The sequence below is a fragment of the Meriones unguiculatus genome, chromosome 4 (genome assembly GCF_030254825.1).
Source record: "Meriones unguiculatus strain TT.TT164.6M chromosome 4, Bangor_MerUng_6.1, whole genome shotgun sequence".
Classification (NCBI taxonomy): domain Eukaryota; kingdom Metazoa; phylum Chordata; class Mammalia; order Rodentia; family Muridae; genus Meriones; species Meriones unguiculatus.
In genome coordinates this window covers 88,456,848-88,471,641 of record NC_083352.1, presented here as the reverse complement: position 1 = coordinate 88,471,641, position 14,794 = coordinate 88,456,848, and the positions used below count along the sequence as shown (strand labels likewise).

General features: G+C 50.8%; 1 protein-coding gene across 2 annotated transcripts in view; it reads left to right on the top strand.

Moving 5' to 3' along the window:
* The window catches only part of Tmem120b (transmembrane protein 120B), a 43,469-nt gene that overhangs the window by 25,409 nt on the left and 3,266 nt on the right, over positions 1 to 14,794 (top strand). Inside the window, exons 4-11 of one of the 2 annotated variants that reach the window (XR_009591489.1) lie at positions 217 to 276; positions 776 to 871; positions 3,108 to 3,197; positions 12,041 to 12,106; positions 12,487 to 12,548; positions 13,104 to 13,196; positions 13,764 to 13,828; positions 14,265 to 14,374. Coding sequence is in view for 1 of the 2 variants with exons in the window: in XM_021631366.2 (XP_021487041.1) it covers positions 217 to 276; positions 776 to 871; positions 3,108 to 3,197; positions 12,041 to 12,106; positions 12,487 to 12,548; positions 13,104 to 13,196; positions 13,764 to 13,828; positions 14,306 to 14,374 (601 nt within the window). In the remaining variant the exon portion in view is untranslated. The remainder of the gene's footprint in view (positions 1 to 216; positions 277 to 775; positions 872 to 3,107; positions 3,198 to 12,040; positions 12,107 to 12,486; positions 12,549 to 13,103; positions 13,197 to 13,763; positions 13,829 to 14,264; positions 14,375 to 14,794) is intronic. The other variant, XM_021631366.2, reaches the window with a different exon arrangement.

The following is a 14,794-nucleotide window of genomic DNA, read 5'->3' as shown; positions in this document are numbered from 1 at the left end:
TGGGAGATATGGCCTGTAAGTCAGCTTCAGTGGGGAAACATGTTCATACTGTAATGTGTGCCGTTGCCATGCTCTCTGGCTAGCCATTGTTCTCAGCCATCGTGGGGCCCTTTTGCCCACTAGCCTGGCATCCTGTTTTCTGGTTTGCGACGCACAGTGCGCATTCCTCTAAGCTTGAAAGGTGTTGGTTGCGCCCTCACAGGTCTTTCCTTCCAGGCTCTACTTGAATCTGGTTCTTGGCAATGTGAACGTGACCCTGCTCAGCAATCAAGCCAAGTGAGTATGCCCAGATCCCACCCAACTTGTTAGCAGTTGAGGCTCGGCTGTCTGGCTTTCTGGCCTCGGTGGGGGAGCACTTGGGGGAACCTCTTACGTCTTCCTTTCCCAGTGTGTTGGTGGTTAGTACTCCCCCATTTCCCACGAGGGCTACACCTGCTCTGTCTTACATCACAGCATTTGTCCTGGGGAAACGGAGAGTCCTGTCCAACCAAATCTAGGGGACATTTCCAGGTGTCATTAGCCCTTATTTCTGCTGCAATCTGTAGGTAAGAGCCTGTCTGTGACCTCTGTCTGTCCTCAGCACAGCCCCAAAGCCCAGGGACAGGGCCCTTCTGTAGTTGGTCCTCTTTCCCTTCACTAGACATCACTAGCTGAAGGTCAGGTTCCGCTGTAGATCGATGGGCAGGATGTGGCAGCGGAGGCAGGGCCTGGGGCTGCTGGGGCGGAGTGGGATGGTAGCAATGTGAGACCTTTCCCGGGGTGTCTGTCCTGGCAGGTTTGCTTACAAGGACGAGTATGAGAAGTTTAAGCTCTACCTGACCATAATCCTGCTTCTGGGTGCCGTGGCCTGTCGCTTTGTCCTTCACTACAGGTAATGAATGGGGCGTGGCAGTGTGTGCAGGAGGGCATGGGGGCATGGGGGCATGAGGAGGGGCTCCTCAGGGAGGGCCAGTCCTGACAGGAGGTCCCATTCCTGCCCACCTCATATCCATCTAGCAAGCTTTGTGGAATAGCTGCTGGCAGGCAGGGACTCAGGATGTCATAGTTGACAGTCCAGTGTGGTTTGTGTACACACTGGAATGTGACAAAGCCTGAACATGGAGTTCAGCGCTGACGTGCTGCAGCAAATGAGCTTCAGCAGCATCGTGCAGAGTGAAGGAAGCCAGGTACAAAAGGCCACGTAGTGTACATATCCACTGATATGAAATGTCCAGAAGGGACAGGTTCAGTGACAGAACTTGGTGCCAAAGAACTTGCCGTGGGAAGCAGGAACAGGGAGTGGCTATTTTTGGGCACCAGCATTTTCTGTTTTTTTTTTTTTGTTTTGTTTTTTTTTTAATTTCATTTTATGTGCATTAGTGTGAAGGTGTCAGATCTCTTGGAATTGGTATTATGGACAGTTGTGAGCTGCCATGTGGGTGCTGGGAATTGAACCCCCGATTCTTTGGAAGAGCAGACAGTGCTCTTAACCACTGAGCCAGCTCTCCAGCCCCGAGCATTTTCATTTGAGGGTGGTGAAATGCTCTGGAATTAGTCAATAGAATAACAACATGGACAAAAGATACCAAATTACATGCTTCTAAAAATTATTTATTATTATTATTATTATTGCCTTGATACATCTCGTTGTAGCCCTGGCTGTCCTGGAACTTACTCTGTAGACCAGGCTGGCCTTGAATTCACAGAGATCTGCTGCCTCTGCCTCCCGAGCGCTGGGATTAAAGGTGTGTGCTACCCAGCCTTCAAATGACACACATTTTTATGGTATGTGGAGTATATCTCAGTTATAAAGCCACTCTGTAGGGCTGAGGCGACCCAGTTGGGAGGGTGTTTGCTTGGTGTGCAGGAAGGCCTTGGTTCGGTCTCCAGCACCGAGTCAACCAGGTATGGTGGCACACCCCTGTAATGCCAGCTCTCAAGAGAGTGGAGGAAGGAGGATCAGAAGCCCAGGCTCATCGATGGCTATAAGAGAGTTGGAGCCCAGTGTAGGATATTTGGGACGACTGATACATGGAAAGATTGCATGAAGAACAAAAAGAACCAGGCCAGGCCATCTAAGTTGAAATCCTGGCTTTGAAACCGAATGATGTATCTGTGGGCAGATTCCCTGCGGAGTCCTCGGTCTCTCCATTTGTCAGCCGATGGCAGCAGGCCGTACCTCAGAGGGTTACAGCCAATCACTATGTGTGGTAGCACTCTGCGTGCCCCTCACTGACTGCAGAGGGAGGTAGGGAGAGAGAGAGCAGACCGAGCTGAGCATGGAGAAAGGAGCCGTACTGCCAGGAGGGTCTGGTCCATTCTCTCTGCCTGGGTTTTCTGCTCTAAGGAGGGAGGCAGCCAAGTGTGGTTTAGGCATTTGGCCTAAGTGTCAAGGGTTTATTTCCTGGCATGCGCTTTGCTGCAGAGAGTCCAGCTGCTGGCCCAGCTACTTGAATTTCCCAACAAAGGCCCTCGCAGGCTCTTAGTCCATGCCTGCCTGCTGCCAGTGCCCAGCTGGTGCCCCCGAGGGTAAAGGCTGCACACACCAGTAATGCCTGCTCATCTGCCCCTCTGGAAGAGAGAGGAGTTCTTGGGAAGCCATCGCAGGGCCTTACCCTGGGGCCCCTGGGTTCCTCCCAGGGCAGCCTGTGGTGTATCATGTTCTAATTTAGTGTCTAAGCTTCCCCTAGAGCCCTCCTCTTATCCATGACTCCCCTACAATCTCTCTAATGAAGTTTTACCAACTAGAGGACTTAACACAGCAGAAACATGTTTTGTCACCACTCTGGAGCCCGGAAGTGAGAGGTCAGGGTGTTGGAGGACAGTGCTGGCTCTGAGTTCCAAGTTCCGACAAAGCTCATTCGTGTCTCTCTTTGCTTTCATCAATCAGTGTTTTTTTAGTACCCCAACACCCCATTAACACCCCGGTTGCTGAGTGGGCTGGGTAGCTAGGAAGGGAGCCTCTGCTAGACCTTAATATAAGTGGGTAGAGATGGCACAGGGTGGGGCGTAGGCAAGAGGAGGCAGCTAAGAACTGGTAGGAACACTGGGCATTTCCGGTCCTGGCTGTCCTGTCAGGGCGAGGGGAGAGCTCATGCTGTTCCCTGGGGGGTGTTTCTTCCAACCAGGGTGACAGACGAAGTCTTCAACTTCCTGCTCGTGTGGTATTACTGCACCTTGACCATTCGGGAGAGCATTCTCATAAGTAACGGTTCCAGGTAAGCAGAGGCTCTGTTTGTGGGGATGGTTGGTTGGAGGGCGGAGAGCCAAAGAGAGATGTTGACACTCGGGGCTGGGGAGACCATCCGTGATGCTGTTGGTGTAATGTCACCTACTTTATGCTCAATCTCTTGGTGAAAAGCAATGGAAACCCTAAGTCACACTGATTTCCTGTCATAAGAAATCTGTCGTCTAGGGCTGGAGAGATGTCTGCTGGCTGCTCTTCCAGAGGTCCTGAGTGCAATTCTAGCAGCCACATAACAATCCATAGTGAGATCTGATGCCCTCTTCAGGCATGCAGGTGTACGTGCAGGCAGAATACTGTATACATAATAAAAAATAAACACATCTTTAGTAAAATGAATAAATTATAAAAAAAATAAATTTAAATTAAAAAAGAAATCTGTCATCTCATAAAAAAACAATAGGTTTGTTGGGACTGACTTCAGGTAAGGTTTCAGTCAAGGTCTGGGTGATAATCAGTTTCTCTCCATCTCTCACCCTCCCGTTCTGTGCTATCTATTCTTGGGCTCAATATAGGGTACTCCAACAGCCTTTGGCTTATGTCACCACTGCTAGAAAATAGGGCACTCTTCCTTTCTTCCAAGAGTCTCACCAGCCTTGTTCCATTGGCTGGGCACAGGCACTGGCTGGACCGTATCTCTGAACCAGCTATTGTCACCAGAAATTCAGTGATGTGACTGGCCAGGCGTGAGTGCCGCACACATCACAGCTCCAGTGACAGACCTGACTGGGACATCGGGGGAATGAAAAAAAGACAGACATACACAGACACATGGTCTCACAGAAATGACTAGGTGCTCTCATTCCCCCCTCCTCTCCTGGAGACAGGGTTTCTCTGTGTAGCCCTGGCTGTCCTGGACTCGCTTTGTAGGACAGGCTAGCCTCAAACTCACAGAGAGCCACCTGCCTTGCCTCCCAGAGCACTGGGATTACTGGTGTGCACCACACCCGGCATGACTGGGCTCTCTGACGGAGAAGCTGCAGCACCCCGGAAGCTCATGGTGTTTGTAATATAGAGTTGGGTGGAGGGGTGTAGTCAGTGCGCACAGCTGAACGCGGAGGCGGGGCTGTTGTAAGCAGCTGGCTGAGGAGACAGGGTTACTGCACACCGATAAACCGAGTGACAGCGTTAGGGTAGACAGCTTTAGCTGACGTCAGTAGGAGCAGTCTCTGCAGGGGAGCAGTCTTCACTTCGTAAATACATGGGGGAAGAAAACTACAGTGGACGTCCCAGCTCTGCCATGTCCTCATGGGTCTGAGGCCTGGAGGTCTCTGACAGGGCTGTGCTCATGTCAACAGCACACAACCACCCAGGACTTGAGTCATGGCTTCCTCTGCTCCTCACACTGAGTCTCACCTTCTGCTGGATCCAACAGCGGCATAGATGGAAGTGTCAGGAGGGGAATGGATCCCTGGAGGAGCATTGTTCCTGGGAGAATGAGTCGGTTTTGGTGAAATGAGTGGGCTATCTTCCACAGGAGAGGTGAGGAGAGTGTGGACCAGTGATGGGGTTCTTGTAGAACACCTCCATTGTGCTAGGAAATTCTGGGGTGTCTCTGAACAGCTCTGGAGCACCGGGCAGGCCATGGTCCCTCTTTGGATTGTTTCCGTGTCCTCTGGGAGAGTTGCCGTGTCTTACTGTCAGTATGAATCTAGCCAGAAGGAGGTTCCCAGTGGTTCTGAGTTCCAGAAGACCCACTTTTTTTCTTTTTCCTTTTCTTTCTGTCCACTCTGCCCGCCTCTGAGCAGAGTCTTAGGACCCAGGTAAGATCTGTGATTTGGGGGACTGGAAAGATCGCCCAGCAGTTAAGAGCTCCTGCGACTCTTGCAGAGGACACACTTTTGGTTCCCAGCACCTGTATGGTGCCTCACAGCTGGCTATAACTCCAGTCCCAGGGGTATCCAGTATCCTTTTCTGGCCTCTGAGGACACGGGGCACACATGTGGAGCACATTCGTACATGCAGGCAAAACAGCCATGCACATAAAATAAAAATAAAATTTAAAAAGTATTTTAAAAAGATCCATGATTTGGGGCTGGCAAGATTGCTAGCTGGTAAGGGCTCTTTAGTAACCTGGCTCTAGTTCCTGGGACCCACATCGTGGGAGGAGGGAACCAACTAAAAGGTGTTTTGTGACCACACACTCCCACCCATGATAGATAGATAGATAGATAGATAGATAGATAGATAGATAGATAGATAGATAGGTGGGTGGGTGGGTGGGTGGGTGGGTGGGTGGGTAGATGGATGGATGGATGGATGGATGGGTAAGTAGGTAGATAAATGTAATTAAAATATTTTTAAAATTTATAATATGCTAGGGGTAGTGGTGCCTGCCAGCACTCATGTGGCAGGGGCAGGTGGATCTCTGTGAGTTTCAGGCCTGCCAGGGTGGCACAGGACCTGTTTTTTAAACTTCTGACTCCTATTTAATTTCCTAACCCCTTCCTACTTCCTTGTGAAAATTGTCTATCTTGTGTGTAGGGGACACGTGCAACACTGTTACAACTGTGGTCAGGTGGCCACCTTGTAGTTGTCAGTTCTTTTGACCTCGTGGATCCTGGGAGCTGAGCTCAACTTGGTTAGGCCTGGGGGCAAGTGCTTTTTCCTTTGAAGCCAGCTTGTTGGTCCTACCTTCCCTACTTCCTCCTTCCTGGGAGCAAGGGAGGATAATCCCAGAGCTGAGTGTTTAAGACAGGGCCTTCTGCTGCCCGTGGTGGCACACGCCTTCAATCCCAGCACTCTGGGAGATAGAGGCAGGTGGATCTCTGTGAGTTCCAGGGATGATGGTCTGCACTTATGGTGTCAAACTTTGTGTGGGGGTCTGCCCAGTCCATGCCCCCATGTGCCGTCCGTCACACACTGGTTTTGTTCCCTAAGCGTCAGACCCTGCATTAGAGATTTCAAGATAACTCACCTTTTGCCTCTAGGAACCACCCACACACAGACTTTTAAAAAGAGGCTTTCCTCACAATCCCATGCAGTAGTGGAACTATTTCTCAAGGCCTGGGAGAGCCTGGAGTAGACCCAGTGGGCCCAGCTTCTGGAGTGACTGCAAGAGCTGCTGCCAGCCTGTGGGGAGACAGGGCAAGGCAGATGGACGGCTCTGTTCATCTTAAATTTCTTTCTATATATTCATTGTCTATGTATTGTTTGTGTGTGTGTGTGGATACAAATGCAACCATGTGTGTCCTAATTGTTTTGCATTTATTTCATTGTGTGTATCAGCAGGCATGCATGTGCAACTAGTATGTCTTAATTTTTGCATTTGCTTATCATCTCTGTGTATGCGGGTGTGCATATGCAATTGTGTCTTGGTTTTTTTTTTTAATTTATCGTATTTATGGTCTGTGCATAAATGGACGTGTACATGCCACCGTGTCCATGTGGAAAATAGGGCACAACCTGTGGGAATCAGTTGTCTCTTCCACCATGAAGGTTTTGGAGATTGAACTCAGGCCGTCAGTCTTAGCAGCAAGTGCTCCTCCCACTGAGCCATCCTGCTGATCCCTCTCTCACCCCTTAAGTATCACAGGGTCTATGCAGGGCTGATACCCAGCAAACACCCCATAAGCCTTGTTGAGATGAATGAAATCTGGGCTCTTCAGTGAGGAGAGGTCTTTGGTGATACCTAGGTTTCCTGGGACAGCCACACAGGCCTCCTGGGAAGGGCTCCTTGAAGCACACTGTCCTTATTCCTGCTTTGTACCTGGGAGCAAAATTGGAACAGAAGGAATGGTCAGGGAAAGCAGGCCTGGGGTAGTGGGGTGGGGATCATCCTTCTTTGAGATGGAGACATCCTTGCTGAGTCCCATACCTCTTACCACAGGTGTCACCGATTAGCTCAATAAAAACAGCTTTCCTTTTTTCGAGGGATTTTAATCCAGCAACATGGCTACTCTTGCTAGAATACAGACATGCCCTTAGCACACACTTAATCCCAAACAATGAAGGTAAAGTTAGTTTGTAAAAGGAAGCACCCATGTTTAAAAGCGATGCCTACTTGAGAGGCAGACAAAGTGACAAATCAGAGAAAAATTTGACAGAATGAGTCAGGATAGGACAGGCCCTATCACATGAAGAGACAGGAAAAAGAGGATTTAGGAGAGCAGAGAGAGGAGGAGGAGGCTGTTTTACAAGGAAAGTTTTACAGAGATGGGCTGGAGAGAGAACAAGCTAGAGACAAGTAAAGACAGACAGGCCAGAGAATGAGAAGGAACCAGAAGAGTAGAACAGATTGCTAGAGTTAGTTTGAGGCCAAGCAGAGCAATTCATTCAGAAGCTGAGAGAAGCCAGTTCGAATCAGTCAGCTTGGAGAGGAGTTTAAGCTAGCCAGAGTTCAGAAAGAACTAGAAAGGGTAAGTTTATTCAGCAGCTTATTTCAGCAGAGGCTGAAAACATTCTAGGCCTAGATCAGATTGTACGGAGACTAGAAGCTTCCAGAAATAGGCCTAGGTTAGCAGACAGAGGCAGTAGAGGACAATTAGACAGGCAAATAAAGGATTCTTTTACACCCTTATATTTTGCAAATGTTGGAAATCCACCTAATAGAGACCAAATCAGAAGGTTGCTCCACTGCTGCTTTTACTGGGACGTTCAAGGAGGCAAGAAGGGCTCCAGCCATGCTAGCAGCCCCATTGGCTACCTGTTTTCCCTGCTTTACTCCCCACAGCCCAGGCTGGCTTCCCATGGCATCACCAATGCTGGAGCAGGAAGCCTTCCTGTCACTCCCACACAGCCAGTGGGAGTCTTGAGAAAGGCTTCTGATTAGCTAGGCTTAAGGCACTTGCTCACTTTTGAGCCAATCACTGAGGCTGGAGGGCTGCAGAACCCAGAGGGCTGGCTCCGAGCTCTGTGTCCAGATACATTCCTCATCTCCATTTAGGCTCCTGACTGGCTGAGGTGCTGCCCCATAAGGAAGCAGAGGCCTGGGAGCCAGAATGGGTGCTGATTGACAGATGGCAAAGGAGTCTTTCCTTCAGGGTCAGAATGACTAATGAAGCCAACCACAGTCCCCGGCTCCCACTGGTTTTTTTTTTAAGGGCTATACTTAAAATGCATCCCGAAGGTAGCAGGCAAGGAGAGGAGTCTGCAGCACCAAAGTCATCCCACCGGCTCTCCTGGAAATCCAAAGCACAAAGCCAGAAGCTGCCCAGTGAGCAGTGAGTGCCTGCCTGATACGCCCCTCCTCTGCATGTGTGCAGGGAGAAGCAGTGAGCTCCGTCACCCCACCCCCACACAGCGCTCAGACGCTAGTACATTCTGTCCCCACATTCTAGGTGTAGGTGCACCTGCCCCTCCTGGAACCCAGAAGCCGCTACAAGCTGCACTTCTACAGCAAACAGATCCAGAAAGTGACGACTAAGCAGTCCAAGCCTAGTAGGGCTGAAACAGGTCCAAAATTGATTGTGGTGATGATTCGCACACATCTGTGAAAGCGCTTAAACCCACCGGACTGTGTAGTATCTGAATGCCATCACAGTGGAAACTGTTTCATAGAGAAACACATGTGCACAGAACCCAGAGCCTTGGGGCATGCAGACGATGATGGCAGTGCTCACGAACACGAACACGAGGCTGGGGAAGAAGGTGGCTTTCTAGCTTCGCCCGATGTCGCTGAGCTCTGTTTATGGGTGGCATCTGTCAGAGCTGGGCACAGCGGGCTGTGAAATTAAAAGCTGCTGCTCCGCCAGGCTTGTTGCCCAGGGTCTGGACCAGCCGAGCTGCTCCCATACCAGGAGAGGGCGTTTCTCACGGGAGCTTTGGGGGGACTAGGACAAAGGAGCCTGGGGGTGGCCAAGATCACAGGCCTGTGGCACGGCCTTGCAACGCTCTGGGGAGGTTGCAAAGCTCTTGGTTGCTTGTTAAGCAGAAAGTCGAAATCTGGCAAGCTGCCTTTACTGTTGGGAAATTGGAGCCAGAGTCTTAGAAAGGCGAGCGATGCGTTAGGGCTGCTGGGGACAAAGAAGTAAACGTTTTATCCTGCCCCCTCTGTCATGTCTGTGTTGATGACATCTAGACTCACTGCTTTTTTTCCTTTTCTTTTGTAATTTTTTTTTGTTTGTTTATATTTTTGTCTTTCGAGACGAGGTTTCTCTGTGTAGCCCTGGCTGTTCTGGACTCCCTTGTAGACCAGGCTGGCCTTGAACTCAGAGACCTGCCTGCCTCTGCCTCCCTGAGTGCTGGGATCACAAGCATGTGCCACCGTGCTGGCCTGTCTTGTAATTGTTAATCACTGTAGGAGTGTGTACGTATGAGCACACGTGTGTGCAGGGGCCTGTGCAGGCCAGAGGTGTTGAATGCCCAGGAACGTGAGTTATAGCTGGCTGATAGACCCCTCCCATGGACATGGGAACCGAATTCAGGTCCTTAGAAGAGCAGCAAGTGCTCTTAACCACCGAGCCGTCTCTCCAGCTCCGTTTTCTTTACATTTGAGACGAGGTCTCAATATGTCATCCAGGCTAGCCTTGACCTCAAGATCCTCCTATCTCAACATGTGTGTTGGGATTACAGGCGTGCGTCACTGTGCCTGGCTTCAGGCTATTTCTCTCAATAGCCACAGGTCCTAGATACCTGTGACAATACCATTCGTATTGTCTACCTGCTGCTGGCAACACAGAGCCACATCAGCTGCACTCAGTTGGCCTCAAGGTCCCCTCTACTCTCTTTTTTGACACAGGGTCTCATTGTGTAGACCAGGCTGAACTCACAGAGATTCGCCCGTCTCTGCCCCTGGAGTGCTGGGATTAAAGATGTGCACCACCACCCTTTCTTGGGAGAGGTAGCTCCTTGGACCCATCTTCGTTATCTTTTCAGAAGAGGGCTGTGAAGGGAAGACCAAGGCTCCCTGTTCCTGCTGCTCGGTCTCTGAGGAGTCCATAGCTCTGCTTTTAGCAAAGCGGGTTGCTGTTGCCTGCCGGATAGCCATTCCCAGAGCTGCTCAGAAGCCAGGGAGGCCTGCAGCAGACCTGGGCGTGTGGAAGCGTGAGGATCCGGCTCCTTTTCCCTAGCCCGGCTCTGATGCTGAGGAGGGGGTAGAACTAGGTTCATGAACTAGGGCCAGGGCCAGGGCCAGGCCTGCGTCTTTGGCAGATGATAGTAAACTTGGGATATATGGGAGCTACCACTGTAGTATCATATCTGTGCCTGTGTAAGCTCCCTTTGATCATGCCGCTGTGCGTGTGTGTGTGTGCGTGTGTGTGTGTGTGTGTGTGCACATGCATGTGTGCACATGTGTGTTTATTCAGCACATTTACTAAGCGGCTGCTCTGTTTCTACAGACACGCTGCCCTGCTTCTCTGGGCCTTATGTCTGCACAGGACAGAGGGCTCAGATTACAGCTGAGAAACGGTCACATATAATAAGCATCATAAAGAAATTGAAGCCAGGCTGGAGAGGTGGCCCAGCAGTTCAGAGCACTGCCTGTTCTTTCAGAGGATCTGGGTTCAATGCCCAGCATCCCCGTGGCAGCTCACAACCATCTTTAACTCCAGTTCCATAGGTTCCAATATCCTTTCTAGCTTCCACAGGTAATGCACATACAAATACACACACAGACACGTACATACATACACGGGACACAGCCATTATGCAGACAAGGCACTCATACACATAAAATAAAAATAGTGATTAAAAAATGAAGACAGGGAGCGCTGGGGAGATAGCTCAATGGTTAAGAACACTGGCTGCTCTTCCAGAGGACTTGGGTTCAATTCCAAGCACCCACATGACAGGTCACAAGTGTCTTTAACTCCAAGATCTGACACCCTCACATAGACATACATGCAGGCAAAACACCAGTGCACATAAAAATAATAATAAATAAACTATCTTTATGAAATGGAGCCAGATGTGGTGGTGCACACCTGTAGTCCCAGCACTCAGGAGGCAGAGTCATGAATATCTCTGTAAGTTCAAGGCCAGCCTGGTCTACATAGTGAGTACCAGGACAGCCGGAGCTACATAGTGAGACCTGTCTCAGAAAAAAAAGAAAGAAAGAAAATGGAAACCAGACTTCTATCTCTAATGGGGTTGTAGAGCCGTTTTAGACAATATAGTCAGGGGAGAGCTGAGGGTGGAGGTGACACTGGGTCTGAAAGTCAGGTTGGGACCCCAGAGCCTAGCAAGGAAAAAAGACGGGAGCTAAAGGACAGTGTGTGAGAAGGACCTGTATCAGTCCATGGGGCTGCCACAAGATCCCCACACTGGGCGCCTTAACCAGCGACACTTCTTTCCCGTGGCTCTGGGGGCTGGAAGTCCTTGATGAAGATGTCATTAGCACCCGTGGAGGGTGGAGTGGGGCTCCCTCTCCTGGCTTGCAGACAGCTGCCTTCCCATCCTGTGTTCTGTATGGCTCCCTCTGTTCTTCCTGGCTTGTCTCTTACACAGACACTAGGTCAAAGGTCCTTGGTGAAAGCTTCACCCTTGTGTCCCCTGAACCTGTTATCTCTCCAGATAAAGTCATGCTGGAGGGAAAAAAGTGATCAGACTGCAGTGCAGGAATTTGAGCACATACTTCTGTCCGTCCTAGGCCCTAGGTAGCCTTAGGCTTGGGGGTATCTCAGTGCTGGGGAGCTGGGGGGCGGGCTGGAGAGCACTGTGCAGATAAGGATGTGTTCTGTAGGTCACAGGAACTCCTGGACAGCAGCACAGATCCCTGGGCCGATCGGTGTGTGGCTTGTTTGGGTTTAGACGCCTCTGCAGGAAGAGGCAGTTCTTAGGTACAGGGCAGCCCCTGTTCCTGGAGGCTAAGAAGCAGAATGCTGTCTTCACCTCTCCTGTCATCTGAATTCCCTTCTGTTTTTTGTTCTTCCCAAGAATCAAAGGCTGGTGGGTGTCTCACCATTACGTCTCTACGTTCCTGTCTGGAGTGATGCTGACGTGGTGAGTCGTTCTTCACTGGACTCTTTGACCTCCGTGGCTGGTACACGGGGAAGGGGTTCTCAAAACTGGGTTAGAGGCCCAGTGCCAGGGTCCTGCCAAGCCAGCTGGAAGTTCCGTGGGGACTATTTCATAGTGTTGGCTGGGGCAGAGGTGACAGGGCATGAGGAGCGAGAGTGACTGTGATGTCCCTTCATTCTGGAAAGGGTGATGGGTGTGACCTGGCCAGCTCAAGGGCAGAGGACTGAAATCAGGACTTCATTTTACCTTTGAAATGTTTTCTTCCTTTTAGTTGGAATGAAAAAGAAACAGGGGGGTGAAGGTATGGATGCATGCCTGGTTTTACAGCCTGTCCCACCTCTTGTGTTTTTTTTTTTTTCCAGGCCTAATGGACTAATTTATCAGAAATTTCGAAATCAATTTTTAGCCTTCTCCATTTTTCAGAGTGAGTACTCAAGCCCGGCTTAGACGGAGGGACCTGGTTCCCTGAGCACTTTTACTGATGAGGAGGTCCCCAGGTGATAATCCGTGGAGGGGGTGGAGAGAGTCCTGGCCAGAAATTTAGATCAACCCTAGCTCCCGCCCCCCAACACAGTCTTTCATAGTGGTCCTAATATGCTTTATCCTTTAGAGTGCAGGCAGCTCAGACACACAGTGGCCCAGCAAAGCACCAACCAGATTAGAAGCCTCTGGGGAATTTTCCTAGGCTTGCAGTAGGTACTTAATAGATGTGTGGGATTATGCCGGGAGCAACAAGCGACAACGTTAAGACTCAAAAGAAGCGGCTCCACGCAGAGGGGAGCACAGATGCTAAAAATGAGGTAGCGACGTAGAATCGTAGCTGTGGCAAATTATTAAAAATTAAAGTAGGCCCCAGGGTGGTCCCCTTGGCCCTCTGCTCAGCCCACCCACTAGCCTGCTTTTTGTTAAGGACATTGGATTTGGAGGAGAGGCTGTGGGTCTATTTAACTTGAGTCCGGGCACTGTGCTCCCCCTACAGGCTGTGTTCAGTTCCTACAGTACTATTACCAGAGGGGCTGTCTCTACAGACTGCGGGCCCTGGGGGAGAGGAACCACCTGGACCTCACCGTGGGTGAGTAGCTGGGCAGCGGGTAGAATTGGGAAGGCTTGTCCACATCCCTGCAAGGGAGGCACAAAGTCAGAAGGGCATGAGACCCCCGGCTGGGACTGCCATTCTTTTTGGTTTGTTTGAGACAGGGTTTCTCTGTGTAGTCTTGGCTGTCCTGGACTTGCTTTGTAGACCAGGAAGGCCTCAAACTGAGAGATCTGCCTCCCCAGTGCTGGGACTACAGGCACGGGCCACCACACCTGGCTGGGACTGCCATTCTTTACCCCTTTTGCTGTTCATAATTCACCAGGGATCCTCCTGTTCCAGCCTCCAAGTGTGGTAGCCACAGAGTGCTAGGCTCTTCAGGGCTGGGCCCTGACCTTATGCTTTGAGATGCCTGTAGTTTTTTGTCTGAACTTTATAACATACATAATGTTAAGCTGGGTGTGGTAGGGGCATATCTGAAGTCCCAGCTACTTGGGAGGCCGAAATGGGAGGATTGCTTGAGCCCAGAAGATGGAGGTCAGCCTGGGCAACAGACTCTGTTGTTTTTTAAATAGTCATACACACCCTCTTAACTCTGCCCCACAGAAGGGTTCCAGTCCTGGATGTGGCGGGGCCTCACCTTCCTCCTGCCTTTCCTCTTCTGCGGCCATGTGAGTCCCTCTGTTTGTGGGTACCCCTGTCAGGGATGATCCCTGGGAACAGGAGATCTTTGGGGCACCCCTCCCTCACAAGGTGTCTGTCCCGTGTACCTGGGACAAGATGATCGTCCATACAAATATCACCCCAACCTAGCTCCCTGTTCTGATGTATTTCATGCCTGAGCCTCACAGATTCCTGGGCATCTGAGGGCTTCCCCACAGCTTGCTGGCATAGCGTGGGATAGGGCCGGGAGAGGAGGATAATCTCAGGTGTCCCCATTTCCTCAGGATGTAGGGACACTAAAGATAGAAGGAGAATTGGTCCTTCAGACATGCTGTGTGTGAGACACTTGTGGTTCCATGGGAAGGGGGTGTCCGTGGCTTGGGTAGTTGCTCTTTGACACCGGAGGCCTGGTCCATCTCCCTGGCTTTCCGCATGGATCTGCAGGGAAACTGATGGGTGAGTGGTGCCTGTCTCCCTGTCTCCAGTTCTGGCAGCTCTACAATGCCGTCACGTTGTTCGAGCTCTCCAGCCACGAGGAATGCAAAGAATGGCAGGTATCATGCCTACATTTGTCTGTCTGGCTGGCAGTAGGGAGTGGGGCGGGGGCTTTTGGAGAGAGGTGGGCTGGGCGGCCATGGGGAGGACTCTGAGCCCTTGTTTCTCTGCGCTGGGCTGCTTCTGCCCAGAGTTCTCTATTGCTGGGGCCTGAGAAGAAACAGTAGGAAGGAACTCAAGAGGTCATGGGGCCCTCAGCGTTGCTGAACGAAGGAAGATTATCCCATTGAGCACTTTTCTAGAACCCCACCTGACCTTGGGAGTTGTCACTTTATTCACTTCCTTCCATCGTTATTCTGGTCCCACCTGTAGCTTTGCTGAGAGTTTGGGATTGGGGTTAGAGGCAGGTTCTTGGGCCGTGGAACTGACTTCTTCTCTTTACTCTTCCCCCCCCCACCACTCTGGGTATTTCGGGGTGC